Below are 21,856 nucleotides of genomic sequence, written 5' to 3'. Positions count from 1 at the left end.
AATTATAATGTTAAAGGGTACAATTTGAAAAATAGGTAACGTGAATGTCAGAGTTATGAGTGATTTGTCTTTGTCACTTGTAGCCTCAATACTTTTTTTTTTTTTCGTTTATAAGTGCAAAAGAATTTACTTGCTTCATAATCTTATAGGAGCAGTCAGGAAATTATGAAGATTTTTTATCTTATTGCATAAGTGCAGCTTCTTCAGTGAAAAATTAACGAACGGACCTGTCATGAAACTAGTATAAAGTGAAGACAGAAGAAAAAGAAACAACAAAAAGAAATGCTGTGAGACCGTTTTCTTCTCTTTTTTTTGCATATTAACGAAAATTTATGGGAACCGATCTGTTCGAATTTCGCGTTCTAATAATTTCGATCATAGCGAGGAATGTGATTTATTATTTCTTGTTTTAGTTTAACGTCCCACCATTATGTACCAAGGCTAAGGGAGACGACGATGATGAGTTGGATGATAATGATGGAATGAAGAAAGGGGAAAGAAGTGGGAGAACCCCGAGGAGCACCACGCACACGGTCTTTATCCACCACAAAGTTCACTGGCCGTGGGTTGGAGTCGAACCAGGAACCCTATGCACTAGAGGTGCTCTCTACCACTGAGTCACCACGGCCGGTTATTATTGAGGTCACGGTAGTTGATGTCGGGTGTATTGGGTGACTGGTTCTCCCAGGCTATGTGCGCTTGTGGTGGACAGCTACGTGACAGTGGATTTTCTCTAGGTTTTCCTATTTCTTTCCATATTCTCAGTCCATGAGTTTCTTTTATAATAATTCATTTTCATTAATCATATTTCCTTTAGCATGCAGGACATAACTGTGGAAGAACTGAATATTTAAATTTTTCATTGATCTTGATTTTATTTGATTTCAATTTAGCGTCTCTTTCAGCAACGAGGTTTGAGACGTGGCGCTTCAGCTTAGCGTGGGATCCAAACCCAATGAGCTCCGCCAGGAATCGAACCCGGGTTCCCCACGCCAAAGGCGCATACGCTAATCATTTAGTCACGAGGAAGTTCATTTTTCATATTCATTATTATATTTTTATACCTTTTTGCAAGCAGTGTTTTCTAATCTACAGCTAATATTGTACGCGTTGGTTGTCTTTTTTTACTCTTAGATACTCATTCTACCACTTTGTTCATAGTTGTGTTAATCATATGTTCGTTTCTCTTCTTCCTCCTCCTCCCCGTAATCTATAGTTACCAAAAATTACAATAAACCTGCATACACCTGGTCCATTCCGTTTTTATAGTCTTTTAATTTGATTGTTTTACCGAAAATAATTAATTTCAGGCATTATATATTAACGGGTTGGACAAATATGAAATAAGCCTTCAGAAGAATTAGGATAAAATGTAGTTTTCAGCCGCATGAGATTTTCTGTTGAAATTAAACTAGTAGTAGACATCTTGTTTTAAGAGACAAGAACTTTTGGATCACAATCAATCGTCAACATGTTCTGAGTTTGTACTCGTATTGTTAAAAAAAAGTAATTAACGTAGTATATATATATATATATATATATATATATATATATATATATATATATATATATATATATATATATATATATATATATATAGTGTCAGAATTTGAATCTGGTCACGAGAATTTTCGTTTTATACATTGATCTTTAAGATCATGATCAATTGCTCTTATGATTTCTAACGTTATACACCGAGCTCTTACAAGGAGACTTACGGAAGTGTCACTCACCGATTTGAATGAAACTTTGCACACTTGTAGAATATTGAAAAATAATCAATACGTATTTTTTTTTATTTCGGCAATGGTGTGGGTTTAATGGTAGAAACCACCCTTTGAACGTTAAGGATGGTATCGAAGCATAGGCAGAAAACAATCATTTAATGTAGAAGAAAACATACTACCATGGGGGTTTTAAGACAGCAGATTCAGAATCTGACGTCAAAACCACAAAATTCAAAATGGCGAATCCAATATGGCGATTACAATTACAAAAAGTCTTCTAGTTTGAAATGCTGTGCAGTTAGCCAAGAACAATCATAGTTGGCAGGGGTTACTGCGAGAAGGTTGGAGACCCCCATGGTAGTATGTTTTCTTCTACACTGAATGATTGTTTTCTGACTGTTTTTCGATACCACCCCTAACGTTCAAAGGGTGGTTTTTGTACTTAAACCCGCACCATTGACGAAATAAAAAAATACGTATCGATTAATTTTCGATGTTCTACAACTACGTATGCAAGGTTTCATTCAAATCGGTGAGTGACATTTCCGTAAGTCTCCTTGTTAGTCACTGACATGTGTTCGTCATATTGATCCAGTCAGCCAAGATTGTCACTACAAACTTCCATAATGATTCATGATAATGTGTGTATGTGGGATCCAGTGAGCAATTTGCGAATTAAGCCAAAAACTGCCAGTGATGTACTCAGTGCATTGAATCACTGAACACACATTATTTGGCTTTGAACCAAAATAAATGTGAAATGGAAGCCTCACTTACAAAAGAAAACAACACTAACGCAATTAGAGGGTATGCAGAAGAGCACTTTGCTGATATTTCTCTTTTGTTGCTACGTCAGGAGCATAGATACATGAAAAGCGATCACGACTCCTACAAATGAAACTTATACAACAGACTGTATGTAAAGAAACTCCATTATTCTAATAAAATGCTAAAGGTTGAGAAAGAAGAATCACTTTGGTGGGGGTCAATGGAAGGGTGACATTACCAGAGGGGCAGTGGAATCTCTAACCATCAGTCGTTTGATATAATAAGAGCTTCCATAGACACGCTTGGCCTTATTCAGAGACGTTCTGTCACGTGATTAGAGCCATACTAAAGAGTTTGACTAACATATATTTCCTGCAGTTGTCAGACCTTTAGTATGACGCTAATCATATGTCAAAACGACTCTGCATAAGGCCCGCTATTCTTTTTTTCGTTTGTTACTTTTTCCTAATTAAAAAAAAAAAGAAAACTAACAAAATGCTAGAAAGAATATTTACTACGAATCCCGATAAAACAAGATAATTCAAGAAACAACACAAATATATACAGAGGGAAAAAATACTGAAAACAGGTAATTAAATGTGAATAGGGTAAGACAGGAGAATTCGCGAAAGAACACAAAACCGTACAGATAAATAAAATGCTAAAAACAGACAGTGAAATATGAATCTTGATAAAACAGGAGAATTCAAGAAAGGAAAACATAAAAACAAAAGAAATCTTTAAGTTTACGTCCCATGGTTATGCCGGGTAAGCTAAAGGAGACTGTGGTGATGAGAAATGAATGAACATGGTGGAATGAAGAAAGTGGGAGGAAACGGGAGAACCCCGAGCAAACTCACGCACACGGTGTTTGCCCGCCACAAAGCTCACTTGCCGCGAGCTGGGATCGAACCAAGGTCTCCATGCACCAGAGGTGAACGCGCTACCACTGAGCAATCGCAGCCCGCAAAGGAAGACATGAAATCATATAGAAAGAAAGTGAGTTCTAAAAACGGATAGTAAAATGTGAGTCCCGATAAGACAGGAGGAGTCAAGAAAGATGGTTAAAGTTATACAATTAACGAACAATATGGTGTTAAGAGTGGTGAATAATGTGGTGTGCAATAGTAAATACAATTTGGGTCGATGAATGTGAGTTTAAGAAAAAAAATGCAAAATTTGACCCACACGGAGAAGGCATGTCAAATAAACTCGTATAGCAAATAGAGTATTGGTGTTGTCAGTTTGCAACGAAACACCCGTCACCCACACACGCACTCATCACTCAAATATTGAGAAGTTCCCGGTAGCCTGTCTTGTGTTTACGATGACGTTATGATTGGTATGTTGTAGGCCGACTTTTCAGGTAAAAGCTGTATTCAACACAACAACATACACTGTTGTGATGGATGTAGTTGTATATGGACTGTAGATAGATCTTGTCCTGGCATAATAAAGCTTAAGTCTTGGGTCTAATTCTGCAAGTAACAAGGATATTTAAAAAAAAATGAAAAAAATAAAAATAAAAAACAAAAACCGGTTTTGGGTTAACTGTTAATGTTGAATATTTAAACAGGATAGTGTAATCTCATAAAAGCTAGCTCTGTCATCGGATTACGTTGTACAATGTTTTTAAAGGAATTTAATTATTCTTATGAGCGTTTGAACATTGTGGCTATATGTTTGTAGTTATAACAGGCTTTTCTGTATTTTTGCAGCCTTCATCCAAGACGATAAAATCGCTAATGAAGTAACGTAAATGGCAAAGTTGTCGTGTAAACAGTAATAAGTTCGCCATTAAAGCCTTGTTCAGATTCTTGCTGATACAGCAATTATATCATGTTCTAGACTTTGTATAGGCCTACGTCTTTAAGTCCCTACTTGTCGATTGCATGTTTTGCTTTTCTGAAAATCTTTTTTCTAACAATGTGAGATTGAACGTGATAACCGGGTGAGTTAAGTAATTTCGTCACTTTTCGATGTCAATGAAGTGCAGGGTTCCAGAAGTTACATTCTTGGTTTCAAATAATATAGTTTGCTAGGTAAAGAAATTGTAGGCCAACATATAAGATCCATTCAATAAATAACCAGAAAAGTTGTATAAAATATACAAAACTTCGACAAATTTTGAGCTGCTTTGTTATTCTTTGGTGGTGTCCTAGAACTATTATCATATGGGCCTGGCACGCTTGCCTCACGAACGGGGTGCTGGGAATCAGTGAAACAAGATGGCGGCACTCTTACAGGTTTGTACCAACGTGGAGCAGTGGAGTGTCATTACGTAGAAAGCTCATTTTTTCGGAACCTATCGGAAACAAATGATAACGGTAGTACGTCATGCTTGAGTCATTAATACATTAAAAGAGCTAACGCTCTTAAATGCAAATGCGTGCACAAAAATGTTCAGTTTGACCGCATTATTGAATTTCCGAATCGGGCTGATTGCGGTTCGATGGTTTTATCCTGGAGAGTTTTGGTAACATTTAACGTACAAGTGTAATGTAACCACTTTCATAATATTTGTGATTCCGGTAGGGCATAAGATTCTTGGTGTTTAGGAGCGTTGTAAGGTAGTTGAGAGTATTATTCACATCTTTAAGTAGCTGGTCGGGTATCAAGAAAGCCAGAACGGATAGCCTTAAAGTTGATATGCTGACTACGCATCACATTTTAATGTACTGGTTAATCTGGTTAATATGAGATGCAAAGCTAAGTTTATTTTCCCATACAGAAGATAAGTAGGTAAATGTCACAAAAACAAAGTCAAACGTAAGTCAGATTTTATCATTACTGAGCTATCATTGATGATGGTTAACGTCATCCTTATCTTTCAATCGAAGTAGAACTTTGGTTCAAACCTTGCTTCTGGCAACATTGACTACATTATCTCAATTTCGACAGGTTTATGCTAAGGATGATGCTTTTAAATATGGTTTGGTAATTTTTTACTTCGCATTGTTAATGTCTGTTGTGAAAAAAGTTTTATAGTTGTATCTGGAATTTCTCACTACATAATAAATAATAATAATAATCCTGCCTAGCAGATGGTTATCGCGCATTGCTGTGGTGCGCAGGTCCCAAATTGAAATATAGAATCTTTGGTATGTGCACTAAAAAGTCAAATAATGACACTTGATTGGTTTAGTTGGATTGTGGTTTAGTGTCAGTTTCAGCACTAAGGCTATATGAAACGTGGACCTACAGCGTAACGTGGGGGCGACATGAGCTCCCACCAAAAATCGAACCCGGATCTCCTGCGTCAGAGTCACACATCCGAACTATATAGCCATGAGGGAACTCAGTAGCGACTGGAGCTGATTTATTGACCACATATTACTTTGGCTGATCATAGCCTTGCGTATGCTGTAACTCGTTGTAGATCAGTTTGGTTTATTCAGAATATTATTGAGTTACGTTGAGAAATTAAATCGTAAACAATAACTGGTATTTTTAAAAATAAATTGTCATGCATTAAAGATACAATTTACACCGTTAAGTTGTAATTTATATCTAATAAAGAAATGCCGAACATAATTTTGCAATTAAAGCCATGATTTATAGATAGAAACCGTGCAGGCAAATTTGCACTGTGTTGCAAATTGAATCTTGATTTTATTTCTCTTTCTTGCCTTTTGTATTAGTTTATCTTACCGGTTTTCTACGCCACCATTTGGTATTTAATATTCCGAGGAAAAGGTCACACGTTATAGTGAGAATATATGAGGACAGTTTATTGAGGAAGGTCATGGTATGTCGTAGTGTTGCTGCAGGTTACATCTTCCTGTGTGCTTATTTCTTTTCAATTTAATCTGCCTGAGTAGGTTAGTAAAATCTTTATAGCTTTCTAGCTGACTGATTCTGGTTAAGTGATGGAGAGGGACAAAAATGAAATCGTTTTTAGCAGCCAGAGAATCTTAAGGCTACTGTTATGTAGGTTTCACTTGAATAAGCTTATTATTGTTAAGTGTGAATTTACTGAGCAAATGTAAAACAGGTAGTATCTTACTTTGCGTATGTTATTGTGAGTGGCTCATGCAGATATTTTCCAGCACAAGGAAAGTATTTCTGTATAAGGATTGTGAACTATAAAAATGTTTTTGGCATATGAGTAAATTTTGTTGGTAAAATATTCCGTGATTGGCTGGTAAGTAACTTGTAGAGATAGTGAAGCTCGGAAGCGTATCTCTTGGACTTGAGGTCTATAAGTTGATAGCGAGCTAGAGCCTTCAAGTGAACCTCTGCTGGCGCTGCTGTCGATGTGTGGTTTCCCATACCTCCGTCGAAAGAGGAGGGACAACTTGCTGCGGCCGAGATCTTTCAATTGTTGGATGCAGAAGCGTTGCCACAATTAATTATTTCACGGACTTCGCAGTGTTCTGCCTTGTTAGCCATTCTAAGTAGCCTGCGAGCTTCACTCGTCCGGACCAAACGATTGAATGACAAATTGGCAACACGGCTGAGGTAATTCACTTCTTTTCCCTAAGCAAAGGGAGAATTTCCTCCGTCAAAGGGCGCCGGGGGTGGGGACGAAATATGTTTCACATATTTTCTGAGGGCACACTTGAAATAGAAAGCTTCTAAAACCTGAATCCCAGTGAGCTCGAGCTCCATTGAGGTGTCTTGAGCCCAGTTGAGAATAGTGAGCATGAGCCAGCGCAAATTCGAGTGAGTATCCCATTGGAAAACTGACTTAACTCAAGTTTGAAGCTCCCACACAATACGGTTGTTCGTCCGTTAACCTGTTCATTTCCACGCAAAGAGTTACTTTCTTTAATATTTTCCATCAATTACATTAGTCTTCTTCCTCGTACTCTTGTACTTTTTACTTCATGTCTAAAGGAATTTTCGGTGGCGTAGTCCTATAATCCAACTCTGAGAGAAGATAGGGTAGTGGGGAACGACTTATAATCTGAAGGTTACTCTTGCATAGGCGTCTACGCTCTCGCAAATTTGAGACCAGATTCAAGCCCCTGTTGTGGTTTGGATTCACGTTAATGTCCTTTATAACAGCGATGTTGTATCAGGACGAAAAACAAACGAAAAAACTAGCCTTTAAAAAAAAATGCTCTCCTCTCTAAACTTTTTCCAGACTATCCTAACATTTTCTCATATGTTTTCGTTTCACCTATCTAATTTTTTCCAATAGTACTAACTACATTAGTAAGTACTATAGTGGATAAAGTTAGGTCTCATATCACCCTGCCATGCCAGATGAATGTAAGCAGGTACTATAAAATGAATCAGGGCTACACTGAGGAGAATATGAGGACTTCACATCCATTACTTTCTCAACATTTCAGTGGATAAAATAGCACATTAAGGCATGCCCACTTCTTTTGGACATACGTTTACACATCTGTTTCTGATAATGCTGGTAAAATTCGAATAATTATTTGGAAAATGATTAATTTTTCTAACAGTTATTTGGGTAACGAACAACTATGCGACTAATTATTTGAATAATTTTAACAACACTAATTTCGGAGTGACTGAACGTTTGAGCAACTTTCGTTAGTTTTAACATTCTGCCAAACATTTAGGGCCTTACGCAGAGTCGTTTTTACGTATGATTAGCGGCATACTAACTATTTGACTAATGCATGGTCATCAGAAGTGTATTCAGAATATCTGATTAGCACGTAATAGTTGACTAAGTTAATCACATGTGACTAATTAATTTAGAGCAGATAGTGCCCTGTTATTTTAGTATTATTTATTTATTAGCTATTTAGCCGAGTCCCCTAAAATAGGAGAACTGTTTCTTAAAGTGAAAAGTGAGAGATGAATAGAATATTTCCAGTTTTGTGAGGGATACATACAACTGATCGTTAAATTATCATCCCGTATTACAACATAAGCCTTCTATCATCGCTAATATTAATTGGCTTCCACTTATTTCTGCCATAAATTCATCCTGCAGTTATATTAATTATAACAATTATAATTATATAACAAGTTAATTATAATCCAATTACGTAAGTTATTTATAAGTTGTGTTGTCAAACCACGAAGAAAACATTTCGAATTTCGTATTATATATATATATATAGGAGCGGATCCAAGGGGGTCTATAGCCGCCCCCCCTCCCTTGACGCTCAGTATACACTGGATAAAATGGACTTCAATCCTGCTTTACACTGGATAAAGCTGTAAACTATGGTTTAGCCCCTCCCTTGATCATATCCTGGATCCGCCACTATATATAATATGTATTAGTTATATTAGTTAATCATACCGAAATCGACTTATTAGCTGAACTCCAAGCACTCTCTGAATGCCAAAGAATACACTTTCCGTAGTACAGAACTAATACGACACTAACTAATCGCGTGACTACTTTATTAATGAATTCTCTGAATACCGCCCTTAAAGTCTCGGTAAGAGAGATTCCTTTCACGTCGATTAAGTTAATCATATTTTAACTCGTATATATAATCAGAAACATTGTGTTAACCAACTTTAATTTTTAAATAATTATATGCATGTGCAGTGTTAAGTATAACGAAGTTGCTATAACAGGGCGTTAGAGTAAAATTTCTTAACTATTTGTCTCGTTGTATTTACACTATGAGTATACACATGCATATGTTAGTAAATTTCTTTAACCTCTGAACTCTTGGATGTGTGACCTGTTACGAGAAATGATACCTTTAGAATTTGTACGCCAGGCAACCTAATCACTCATAGCCTCTATTTCTTTCATTAGGGTAAAAGATGACTCAAGAAGTTAAGTTACATCAGACTGACTTTGATAAGTAACAATATCAAATAATCAAGCAGCTATTCTTAGGTTAAAGTGTCTATATGTAGAAGCAAACTAACAAAAAGGCAAATAAAAAGAAGTCTTCAAAATAAACAATATGACACACATCCAATGGTATTGCTCAATATTCGTTATAGTCTTACCAATTAATCTTCATAATGGCCAATGCCAAACGAAGAGATCTGACGCTGGTCAATCAAGATGGCAATGACTTTCTCTCAACGTAAGACTAAAAACAATGAGACCTACTTGCAATAGTTATTTGTCATTAAACGAAGTGTTCTGTTGCCGCTTGTATATGGTAAAGGTAAGACGATACGGAACATCTCTACTAGTTGGTTACAAGGTAAAGAGAAGTAGCCGAGAGTTACAAGTACTTTGTAATTCTTATGACAAGTCAAAAAAAATTACACACCGAGCGACTCAGACACAAGTGCTATGCGTTCATATGTGCTGTGGTGCATACAAATGCTCATATGGAAAGATGAAAAAGAATGCGAAATAATATCTCGCTTTTTTTTTTCAGCAGGTAGAAGAACGTTGCATAAACTCGCTGGCACTAAATCAACAAAACCTTTGGCATACAATTAATGGCGGCACTCCTTTACAGCGATAAAATTGAGTGCTCTAATGAAAGTTATGTTTCCTTTCAAGCTGAATATTCGCACCTGATGACATTGTATATATTATTAACATATATGGTATGTTTTTGTAGCGTAATCATGGAAAACTTCATTTTCATGGATTCGTATCGTAGAAGAAAATGTTAGTACACGAGTTCGCACATTTTATTATCTAACGTTCGTTAATTCGTGATTAGGTATCGTATTCTGCAGGAGTAGAGCTGACATATCGTAAAGATATGTGAATTATCCAGGTAGGCACCCAGATTTTGTTGGGAGGGGTCGAAAGTATGGGGAAAAGATCCAATACTACTAGACGCTACGTCTGTGTAGTATTGAACGGTGTTATTCTACATCTGAAAAGACAAAGATTTACTCCTTCCCATAATTAAGCTTACAATAAATCGCAAGATACTTCTCTACATTTTTTGGTGTCAATTTGTGACATTTGTAGCCAGGACCTCTTAACATCAATAAATGTTACTGAACAGTATTTATAGAGAGGAGCAGGCTTAGTGTCTATATTTTCTGGCAAGCTGAAATTTAATCCTTGAAGATGTTTTTCCATGACTTCAATTGTTTTGTAGTTGGAGTTCCTGGCAATAATATCCGTCAATTTCTTTCTCTACAGAGCGCCCGAATTTACCAGAAGTTGCCTGGAGCTTGTGTCGAATTTCATCAACTAGAGCTTAGCATTCACTGAGCCATATTCCTCCCATCTTTAGTTTCTGAATTGATATAGACATGATTTTACACTATCTTCATCATTATCAGATTTCTGTTAGTCTTGCGTCGCGACTTATATTAAATTTGCATTTTATTATGTTAGTAATCGAAGACTCCATGAGGAAATACAATATAATAAATTAAAAAATTATGGCCCATGCGAAATCGAAACTTTTAATCCATATTAGCTGTTTCGTAATTAGACACGAACTATTTTGTCTTGCAACGTAACTACTAATCGTATTTCTTGCAGCGTAAATCTGATGTCAGAGTATTTTAGTTTTCAAGAAAACATGGTTAGTTAATGCTAAAGCATTTCGATATACTTTAATGACATGCCTTCGTGTCGTGCATGAGTGGAAAAAGAACATCATTTAAAACACTAGAACACTGTTGTTATGTTGTGCCAGTTGATCAATAGGATGAGAACTGATAGCTGTAATTACGGAATAGTTGCCCGGCTCATCTTCGTTGATGCTTTGTAATCAACTTACAAGCTATATAGCCTGGTGGCCTGATTCCTTCAACATGACATCCAACTCTTCACAACTGCCAGTTTGTTGAAGAGCTTTTGCAATAGATGAGCATACTTACTGGTGGATACACTTTTAATATCAAATGAGCCTTCTTGTAGTATATTGATGTAGACGGGTAACTACATTGTGAATGCAATCTCTTTCTTTCTTTCGTTCTTTTTTTCCTTACTTGGCTAGCTGTGTAGTTATTTCGCATTTGTGCTGCTTATTTAGGGTACTTACAAAGTGAAAGTCTTGCTGTTAGCAGTATTATGGCCCGCTGGCCAAAATTGTGTCCGCTCAAGTAATGACGTCACGTGTTAGACGTAATGTGAGTTATTGTTGACAGAATATTCTTCCTTTTATCGGACTGATTCTGGCAATAAGTTTTGGCTAATTGTTATCTTTTTTTTTCTTTCTCGTTCTTTCAATAAGTATTTATTTTCTGTTAAAAGGCACATTGAATGGCAAACAATTTTAATATTTTTCCTTCTCTGCTGTAAAACTCATGTCGTACTAGTTTGGCGTTAGAGCTCATGAAGGGTCATGGCTTACCAGAGTTTTTAGGTTGATTATATGTGTAGACCGGCTTCCATTGCTGTTATTTGTGATTTGTCAGACTGGAATGCATTATCTATTTATTCAGGTAGTTTCCAAATTGTGTCACTGCAATGCTGGCTGAAATCAAAAATTGTGTGTCTCGTATGGGAATCAAATCGTGGACCATGGGCGCTAACCTTCATCTGTTGGTACCACAATTTCTTTTTTTTTTTCTTTAGTTTCAATTGTTTTTGGGTTTAAAAAAAAGAAGGATAAAGAGAGAAAATACAGTCGAAAGTAAAAGTCTCATTTACATATCTTTCCAAGACCTGTGAAAGGACTTCACTATTCTCGTAAGTATTTTATTGCTGATACTTTCTAAATGAATTGACAGATCATCTATAATACAGTGTGGATGCACGTAGTACTCTAATTCAAGTTGCAAAAACTTGATGCGTAGACAAAAATAAATAAATAAATAGTAGCTTTTCCATGAAACGAGAAATGTTACTAGACGAGAAGTACCTTTTAAATTTGAGACGAGACGAGAAACTTGACAATAAAAACACGATAAATTTTTCCAGTTTCGTGAGCAACACTAATTTACCCAAATCTTAGATATCAAACACTGTTTTAGTGTTACAGGATTCATAGTATAAAACTGAAAATTGATAAATAGATTGTACGAACATAGTAAACTGTAATAATAGACATAGTTTAAACGTGATCGTACCACACTCTTTGTGGACCACTTATGACGCGGAAGGATTCTGATAACTTGTAGTGAACTTAAGAAAAAAAAATCAGGTCATATTCTATATTTTGTACATGAATTTACGAAACGAGATAAGAAGTTTTTTTCGAGTCGAGACGAGAAGAGTTCTTCGAGAATCGAAATGAGACGAGACTTCTAAAAACTTATGAGAACGAGATTAGAAATCCATATTTCTCGACTCGTGGACAACACTAATGAGCAAAGCCCGGGTTTATATGCTAAATGCATGTTTATATTAACATGCAGAAACGTATAAAAGAATTACTTTCTTTCCGACGGACTTGTAAGGATTTGTTTGAGACTTATATGATAGAGCATATGAGTACATATATTGAGTAAATTTCGATGTGCATACATATTTCGTAAACTTTGCATGATACTGCATGTTTCCGAATTCTATTGCTGCATACTAGCATATTTCAAAGTATATCACAAGGAACTAGCATATTTAAAGTGAACTGCATCACTTTGTAAACGCAGATAGAATAAAACTTTTTTTTTTTTTTTTTTTTTTTAAGCATTGAATTCGTTGCTGACAGCGTAGGTAAAATAACTTACGATTACGAAAATAGCGGCAGATAAATTTTGCTAATTATTAGGCAAAAATCCCGGGTACAAAACAATCTGTGACATTGCAAATGTATTTAAAGGTGAAAACATGGAATTGGAAAAGGACCTAACCTTTTCGACCTACAAAATGTTTCTCACTGATAAACGCAGAGGGTTTACGGAAGAAAACTTAAGGAAGGCGTTCATTGCAACAGAGGTCATTCAGGTAAGATATTTTTGTAAGAAACGGAAAATTTATTTTCTTAGTGTTAGTTTTTAATGCATATTTTAGTGCATATTTTTATATTTTTCGTGCATATTTCTGAGTTTGTTTTTGTACATAGAAATCCGGGCTCTACTAATGAGTATAGGCTATGTCCCGCAGAGGCGATTACGAAAAAGATTGGACGATAATTATTAAAACAGGGTTCATACTGACCTTGAGAGTCGAGGAAATATTTCAAAATATGTAGAAAGTCAGAGAAATTTGCTTTATTTCACAGAAGAGTAAGAAATTTGCTTTAGCTGCCCGCAAAAGATGTGAAGAATATCTCAAAGAATCCAGATAAATTGAAAAGGAAAGCAAGAAAAAAAATTGGAAAAAAGATTATATTTAGAATTAAGAAACTTGAAGAGTGCTGAAAGATGTTAAAACTTCAAACGTTGAAAGGAAAAGAACAAATTAAATAAAGAAATAAATAAATAAAAAAATTAAATGACACACGAAAAAGTAAATTACGTTTGTTTATTATAGATAATCAAAGAGATACGCCAAATTATGGTAGATGGCTTTTTTTTTTTTTTTTAATATTTCATGAGTGTGTTTAAAATGACAAGATATTAAATATCATTAGATTATATTTCAGACAATGTAACATCGCGCTCAGGAGTTATAACTATCGTTCTGCTTTCAGATTTCTGTAATTCCTGAATATTCTTTATAATTCCGAGCTTTCGACTCTTCCCTGAAGTCTTGGTCACGAAGGTTAAAAACAGGAAGAAGAAGAATAAAAATATCAAGGAATAAAATAAAAAGGACTTACCGAGAGAAGAGCTGTGCTGGAAAACACCTTCTCAAGTACGCCGCTGGTCTTCGAACGTGTAAATTCACCATGTTCATAATTCGAAGATTACCGGCGTACTTGACAACGTGTTTTCCAGCACAACTCTTCTCTTGGTAAGTCCTTTCCATTTTATTCCTTGAAATTTTTATTCTTCTTCTTCTTCCTGTTTTTAACCTTCGTGACCAAGACTTCAGGGAAGTGTCGAAAGCTCGGAAAGCTAAAAAATATTCAGGAATTACACAAATCTGTAAATAGAATGACATTAGTTTATAATTAATGTTTAGTCTAGGGTTTTATTGTATTTCAAATACAGGAAGTTTGACTCATCACAAAGACAAAAAAAGTAATATACTGATTTAAAAAGAAACCAAACAGCTTTGGAGATGGCGGAACTTCTAGCCTACGATCAACTGTAGCTTGCCCCATCGTTGTTTTAATTGGAAGACTAGTGGACAATTGAGCACGTCTGCTTCTGTCTACCGGAATTGAGAACGTCTTCTACTGGAATTCACTACCTCTTTAATTTAAGTAGACTCTCAGTTTTCCTTATGATGCTTGTCAACAACGAAAATTTTACTCTGCTTGAAGTCAAATCGGAATCATGCTTCCCCCAATCATCCAGCTACACAGAAGCAGATCACGTTGTACAGTCTGCAGCAAAAAACCTGGAACATGAAGATGTAAGTTTATTGTGAAACTACGCCTAACAGCGCAACATAACGTCGTAAGTGACACGAATTACGCCAGGAGAAACCTTGGCCTCCTCCCCTGCACATTTATTTTGGAACAAAAGACTTCGTCGTTCCACATTAAACTTACATGCTCATGTTGCAGGTTTTTTGCTGCGGATTGTACCAGGTGTACAAACTCGTGAGTTCGGCTCAGTAAATGAACACGAGTAGAAAGCACAATGATGAAAATGGGGCCTCGTCGGCCTTGTCGAAATTAGTGAGAGCGAGTTGCATTTAGGATAGTGTGCCTGAGCCCGCACAACCCGAAATATCCATTATCCGAATGTTAACAACGCTGTAGTATAAATCTGTATGAGAGGGGCAAAATACTTGTGTAGGGAAGCAATTTACACCGAGATCTGTATACTGGAAAAGTTCATAATGGCTTAGTTAAAAATTCTCTATTTAGCAATTCAGTGAGCTGAAAACATTTTAAACTTGTACAAGCAAGGTTGTAACTTTCTTGTCTGTACAAATGTACATCGTGTTTTGCTGTCTGGCCCCGCTTAGCGTAGCCGCTAACGCTGTCGCATCTGGTACGAGCAGTCCCGGGTTCGATTCCCGGTAGGGACCCTCGGTTGAAAAGCTGTAATAATAGCTTTTTCAGGCCAACTATCGGGAGTGAGGTTTTTCCTGGATTCCTCTTAATCACACCAGGCAAATGCCGGGATGGTCCTAACATAATAGTCCCAATCCGCTTCCTTCTTCCATTCCTTTATTTCTCTCCAATTCCCCGGGCAGTGGGATCGTCGTGGAACTTAATCCGTCATATGTGTGACGGATTAACATGGCCGTAGATGCCGAAAGCCCAGAAATCTAATTTCTAATCCTGATCCTAAGTTTTGCAGTTCTCTTAATGAAATAAGCTCTGTTAAAGATAGTAAAAAGGATCACTCCTAAAAGTTTCAATTTCGTCAGCTAGATAGCAGCCGCTGGTGTACTGCGATCTAACGGTGCGATGTGTAACTTACAGTATTCTAGAATTATACACTTTTATTTCTATAGTAGAAACGAGATATGGATAACCACCGTCAAAATTAGAGTGGCGCGTGGAGATGTTAACGCAGGGATGCAAAGAAGCAACAAAATTTTACCAGCCCAAGAAAAATAAGCTACCAGCCCACATCCAACAATATAAATTATTTACTTACTTTCGGTATAATATTAAGGGTCTTCACTACAGCGAAATTAAACTTTCGCTAATTTTAGAGTTTTTCTCTAATATCTTCAAAACAAATAAAAATATACGAAAAGCTGAAACGTAGTGAACTACACAATACGATTTTTCATGTGATACCTTTACCACAATTCACCTATCTGCTTTTGGTATGCCTCTATTTACAGAACCCACAAAAAATGCTAAATCTATCTACGGTTGCAAATCGAAAGAAGATAGATGAGTTCTGGCAAACTCGTATTATCTAGTTCGCTACGTTTCTGCTTTTCGAATATTTTAATTTATTTTGAAAATATTGCAGAAAAAACTCTAAAATTAGTGATAGTTTAATTTCGCAGTATTGAAGACCCTTAAATACTCGCCCGCACCGATAAACCACTCAACCCGTGGGAGTGGTTATTTGCATCCCTGTATTAAAGGATTGATTCTATTAACAATCTCGACCGAAATAATCGCTTTAGCTATTTATTTTTTTTAAAAGGTAGAAAAATGTTCCAAAAATCGCTGTGTTTCAAGTATTTTTGCTCGTGACCTTACAAGACTGACTAACATTACAATCTTGTGAGACCCACTGCCTTGATCCTACTAAAAATGATAAAAAAGTAAATATTGGATAGAGAAGAAGAGAAAGAAGCTGATCATAAGTGAAACTTGGTGTCCTACATCAGGCTCCTTCCACTCAAACCTTTACATCCATTGAAGATACAATAACAGGCGTTCATTTTCTGTATTTGAATGGCTGAGACTTAACAAAATTACTGCTTATTTGCTGACGTTTGTACCGTAATTTTATGAGTTAAAGCTCAAAATGTCGTAGTGTATTACATAAACCAACAGAGGGACTTCAGTATGGTTTTCGTGATATTCTCATTAGATGCGGTATCACTCAATGGAGAAATGGTAGGAGTAATTGATTATATATATATATATATATATATATATATATATATATATATATATAATGTACATAAAACCCATTTCGACAGCTCCTTGAATCCATCAAAAAAATGATCACGAACAACTCATCTCATCTGAAAGACAAGTAGCATGAAGGATGTTCATGAAATAGCGTATCAACTTTCATAAAGAACTTGCAATGTTAGATGATGCGCATTAAGAAACTAATCTTGGTCAATTTGGCACTATTGGTATCCGTATTCGATTTCTTTCGGGAAACAAAAGGAGCATTTGTCACAGTCTGTTTTAATATTTGGTATCTGCACACGTGCTTGATGTGAAAGTTTTTTTTTTCGGTGTGTTTTAAAAGTATTTTGTATAAGCACTAAGCGTATATTGACGTTGGTAAAGACAATTGGCTCAGTGGTAGAGGACTTATCTCTGGTACGCTTACCTCTGGCGCAATCCCCGGCCAAGTATGTTGAGGACAACATCGTGTCCGTCAGTTTTCTCGGATTACTGCCGTTTCCTCCCACATTGTCATTCCATCATCATTCGCTTGCCTTAATCATCCGTCTCCCTTAGCCTAAAGACATAAACGTGAGACGTTAAACTGAAAGATTTTTTTTTTTCATTTGTGTATTGACATTGCATTCTCAGACGCTTTCAAATAGTTTCCTCTAAAAGGGAATGAACGTGTTAAACATAATCGGCCTTATGCAGAGTCGTTTTGATGTATGAGTAGCGTCATACTAAAGACCTGACTACTGAAGGAAACATGTTAGTCGAACTCTTTAATATGGCACTAATCACGTGTCAGAACGACTCAGCATAAGTCCCAATGTATACAATATAAACAAAATTAAGAAAGTATTTTTTAAAAATGTTTTTCTTATTATTGTATATTCTGCCTGTTGGCAGGTCCTGAAACTAATAGGATTTTTCCCCTCTTTAAATTCAAGTCTGAAAATGTTTTTTTTTTTCACATTTCTCGGTCTTCAGCTTCCTCTTTCAGCTCCCAAAATTTTCCTCTATTTTTCAAATAATCGAGAACTTGTGTTATTTTTCCTACTTCTGATTTCATTCCATCTTTCCTTCTTTGGCGTTACGAGAAAGAGTCAGACGTGTCCAATCCAATTGATCTTCCTACAAAGAATGGTGGGTAAAAGATTCCTCTTCTCTCCTACCCATTTTAAAGCATCTTCGTTTCTTAGTATCTCCAACCTTTTGTTCTTGTGAGCTGACGTAAAATACTAATTTATTCTAAATATTTCTGCAATCAACTATTTGATTTATTTTATAAAATACTGGATATCTTACCTTTTGTTGCCTTCAAAATCCTCAAGTTCTACCCGAAGCATATATTCTTCATTGTTCGTGAGCATGTAAATATTTTCATTACCGAGCCAGAATTCTTTGCTTGGATCACCAAATCCATTTTTGTAGTCGTTCCAGTCTCGGTTGAAATTCTCTCGTGGTTCACCATAGTCGTCTCGCCTTTGGATCACCTGCAAAACAGAGGAATCTAGAGTTGGAAACATATCAAATAAAATAAAATGTAAAAGTAACCAATAATCTGAGTGGAAAAAAGGCATTTACTTTTTCTTTGATTTTTTTTGTGTAGATTTGTATATTGTTTTTTATGACTTTGGAAATATTCAGCATGTATTAATAAAACAAAACTGACTAAAGGTAATGGGCCATATGCAGAGTCCTTCTGACGTGTGATTAGTGCCATACTAAAGCGTTCGACTTACATATGCTTCCTGCAGAAGTTGGGCGTTTAGCATGACGCTAATCATTTGTCAAAACGACTCTGCATAAGGCGGAATGTGTCTGAAAGCGATGTTCATTGCCGAAACTTTTATTCAAGCGTTATTAATATATTTAGTGTTTTGGTTAGTTTTTTTTTTTTTTTAAGTAAATGTATGTCTATATATCAAATTATACATGCTATACTGAAGATGATGATATGTGTAATTGTTAAAGTGATGTATAATGTTAGCAATATCTATATCGTCATTTTTAAGTAGTTAAAATCTTCGACCTATCTTTCGGATTTATTAAGCTACTACTGAATCACATTTGAAGTGGAGTGTTTGAGAAGTTTTGGTCAATACAAAGATGAGATAATCATAATATAATAATACTGTAATAAAATGTGACGCCTTTGCAGCTTAAGAGGGCAGACTACTAAATATTTTTCAAAAGCTAACAATTTTTCTTTTGCCTGTTTTTTCGTAAGTGAAAAGAGATAATGAAAGGTAACTTATTACAATAATAGATAATGTTATTCTACACCTGAAAATACGAATCTGAAGAATAATCAATGTTGCCATCCATATAAATGACAGTGTGGCCAAAATTTGAATTACCCAAAAATCTTGGTTAAGTTAGAGACTAGAGAAGTAAGCTCAACGGTAATTGATGACTTATCATGATATGTGTGTTCCTTGTTAACTACCTTTTAAATAATAATTGTATTAATTTTGTAATAACTTACATACGTTTTTACAAAATAAACAAGTTTTTACAAAATAACTCGACACTAATATCGGTCATTTTCGATCGTTTGTATATATTTTTCCCTCCCACAACTTCCGGGACTGAATATGGATTTAAACGACATTCATCTCAACGACCCCGAAAACTATGGATTCGGTAATCTCCCCCTCCCCTAAGTCACACCGTTCAAGTGAAATGATGATAACTATCCCAGGTCCGACCTCATTTATAAACTTGAAAACTGTTATGTTGAAAACTTGATCCAGTTCGGTTGGGTGGTTCAAGATTTGTTAAGCCTTCATCCCGGCGAAATTAAAATACCGCTAATTTTACAGTAATCATGTGATACCTTCAAATAGATAAAAGATAATTGAAATGTGGAACAAGAGCGCCCTAGACAATATTATTTTGCATGAGGTACCGTTACCACAAGTCACCTAGTGGCTTTCCGTTTTCATTCGTTTAGAAACGCGAAAATAAATGTCGATTTTCAAAATGGCTCAAAATCGAAAGCAGATAAGTGATTCGTGATAACGGTTTCTCATGTAAAATAATATTGTCTAGGGCGCTTTTGTTCCACATTTCGATTATCTTTTATCTATTTGAAGATATCACATGATTACTGTAAAATTAGCGGTATTTTAATTTCGCCGGGATGAAGAGACTTAAGTCACCAACATAGTCACTTATTTATTTATATAGATTTTCTCCCCTTCATGATCTTTTACGCCTCTCCCCTTCAGGTACCAAAGTATGAGAACCCATTGAAAAAACTTAAAAGTCGTCATCTATGAGTCGAACGAGATGGAGTTTTCGTGTGTTAATAGTGTTTTGTGACTGTCTTTGGGAAATGACATGACGAAAACCAACAATGCCAAACTCAAGATCATTTTAACGTTCAACACTGCAATCATCAACAGAAGCAGATGTTATAGTAGTGACACCGTTGGGATTCCTTCGTACGACATAAACTGGAGATGCGTGTGTTCTCAGACTGGAGAAGCAGTAAAGATACGCTTTTTCGTCAAGGACAATACTTTTTTTTTCTTACTTTTTGTTAAAAAAAAGAAATAAAAAAGGTCTAAAGGCGAAGGCCATTACAAGTTAAAAACAGGGCTTCACCTACCGAAATACATGTTTTTTCGAAGAAACGGTCACGAGGAATTTCCCATCACCGGGAACGTCAAACTGTGTCACGCACATATGTTTGTGTACAATCAGAATGACAAAGAATGACGACACGTTCTCTCCAAAAGAGTAAATATTTTGATTTGCAGTGAATAGAGGAAGAAAACATCATTTCAGCAATATTTCTTAAGAAAAAAAAAGTTTTTGAACAGATAGTAATGCGACCAGCGATTGATTTTTGTCCCTCGTTTTGGAAGTTGGACTTCGTATGGCCAATAGATGTTAAAGTACGTTATATTGAATGTACTAGAAGTAAAATTAAATTAATTAAAAAACCTTGGAGAGAATGTCATAGAATAATACTAATTTCTTTTAGATAATAGTCATAATTACTACATTGATGCACTCAGTTTTTCTTGAAGTCTGGAAGGAATTTTCTCAAATTCCAGAATGTACATAAAATACGTGAAAAGCTGAAAAATAAGTATACATCAATAGATTATTTATTAAGTGTGTTAAGTTCCTAATATGACAGTTGCATATATATATATATATATGTATGTATAAAGCAGATATTTTCGTCCTTTGATATTTTAAGGAGTTTGGTTTCCCAAAAATCTCAAGACCCACCTTACCTGATCTCTTTCCCCTTTTAAAATGGGAATTCTCAAAACCTCTGCGACTTGGTTTTGCTTATTTTTATCGAAGAATTTATATACTGTTTCATTTTCCTAACTTAACAGAATTTTGAGAAACTAAATTTTTCGCATAAATTTTGACCCCCGTCCTCCCCTTAGGATACACATTTTAATCAAAGTAAAATAGTTTTAAAAAAAAAGTTCGAGGCAGATAACTATATCCAGAAATTCATTTCAAAGAGTTCAGCCGTTTTCCTGTGATGCAATCCATTTCATTTTTATATAATAGATTTTCTACCATTTGATGGCAATGAAGAACAAATTTATAAAGTAATTCTACGAAATACAAAACAGATTCCATTTCATTCATCGATTTTTTTTTTGTTTTTTTTTTGTATATAACTGCTAGAACATTATTGTTAATACATGGAGATACAGATAGTAGCAGAGTGGTCGCCACGCAATGAGGAATGTGTGCATGTGAGTTATTCTCCATTTATCTGTAGGGATTACTATATCGCGGCGGGCATGGGTATCGTGCGCTCCCATCTGTACGTCACTGCATTTGTCGGGTGCGATTCGACCCAACAACGTTATCTTACCGCTTTTATCATATTCGGCATTGTATCAACGCTTTTGTCAGTTTGTAAATGCTTGTTACGTGAAAACGGTGCCGACTTCAAACCCTGTTCATTAGATGCCTTTTGCTTAATTTCATGTTTACTATCAC

At 35.7% G+C, this 21,856-nt stretch overlaps 2 protein-coding genes across 3 annotated transcripts in view; one reads left to right on the top strand and one right to left on the bottom strand.

Moving 5' to 3' along the window:
* LOC145690007 (uncharacterized) overlaps window positions 1–21,856 on the top strand; it is an 865,423-nt gene that overhangs the window by 42,670 nt on the left and 800,897 nt on the right. The gene's annotated exons all lie outside the window — the stretch shown is intronic.
* The window catches only part of LOC145690008 (uncharacterized), a 321,281-nt gene that overhangs the window by 12,112 nt on the left and 287,313 nt on the right, over window positions 1–21,856 (bottom strand). The window contains exon 4 of the mRNA XM_081764485.1: window positions 18,176–18,363. Within this exon, the coding sequence (XP_081620611.1) occupies window positions 18,176–18,363 (188 nt within the window). The remainder of the gene's footprint in view (window positions 1–18,175; window positions 18,364–21,856) is intronic.

This window comes from Thermobia domestica, chromosome 7 (assembly GCF_964235325.1).
Source record: "Thermobia domestica chromosome 7, izTheDome1.hap1.1, whole genome shotgun sequence".
In the NCBI taxonomy this organism is placed as follows: Eukaryota; Metazoa; Arthropoda; class Insecta; order Zygentoma; family Lepismatidae; genus Thermobia; species Thermobia domestica.
The sequence above is the reverse complement of the archived record's forward strand: the minus strand, read 5'-3'. Positions and strand labels throughout refer to the sequence as shown.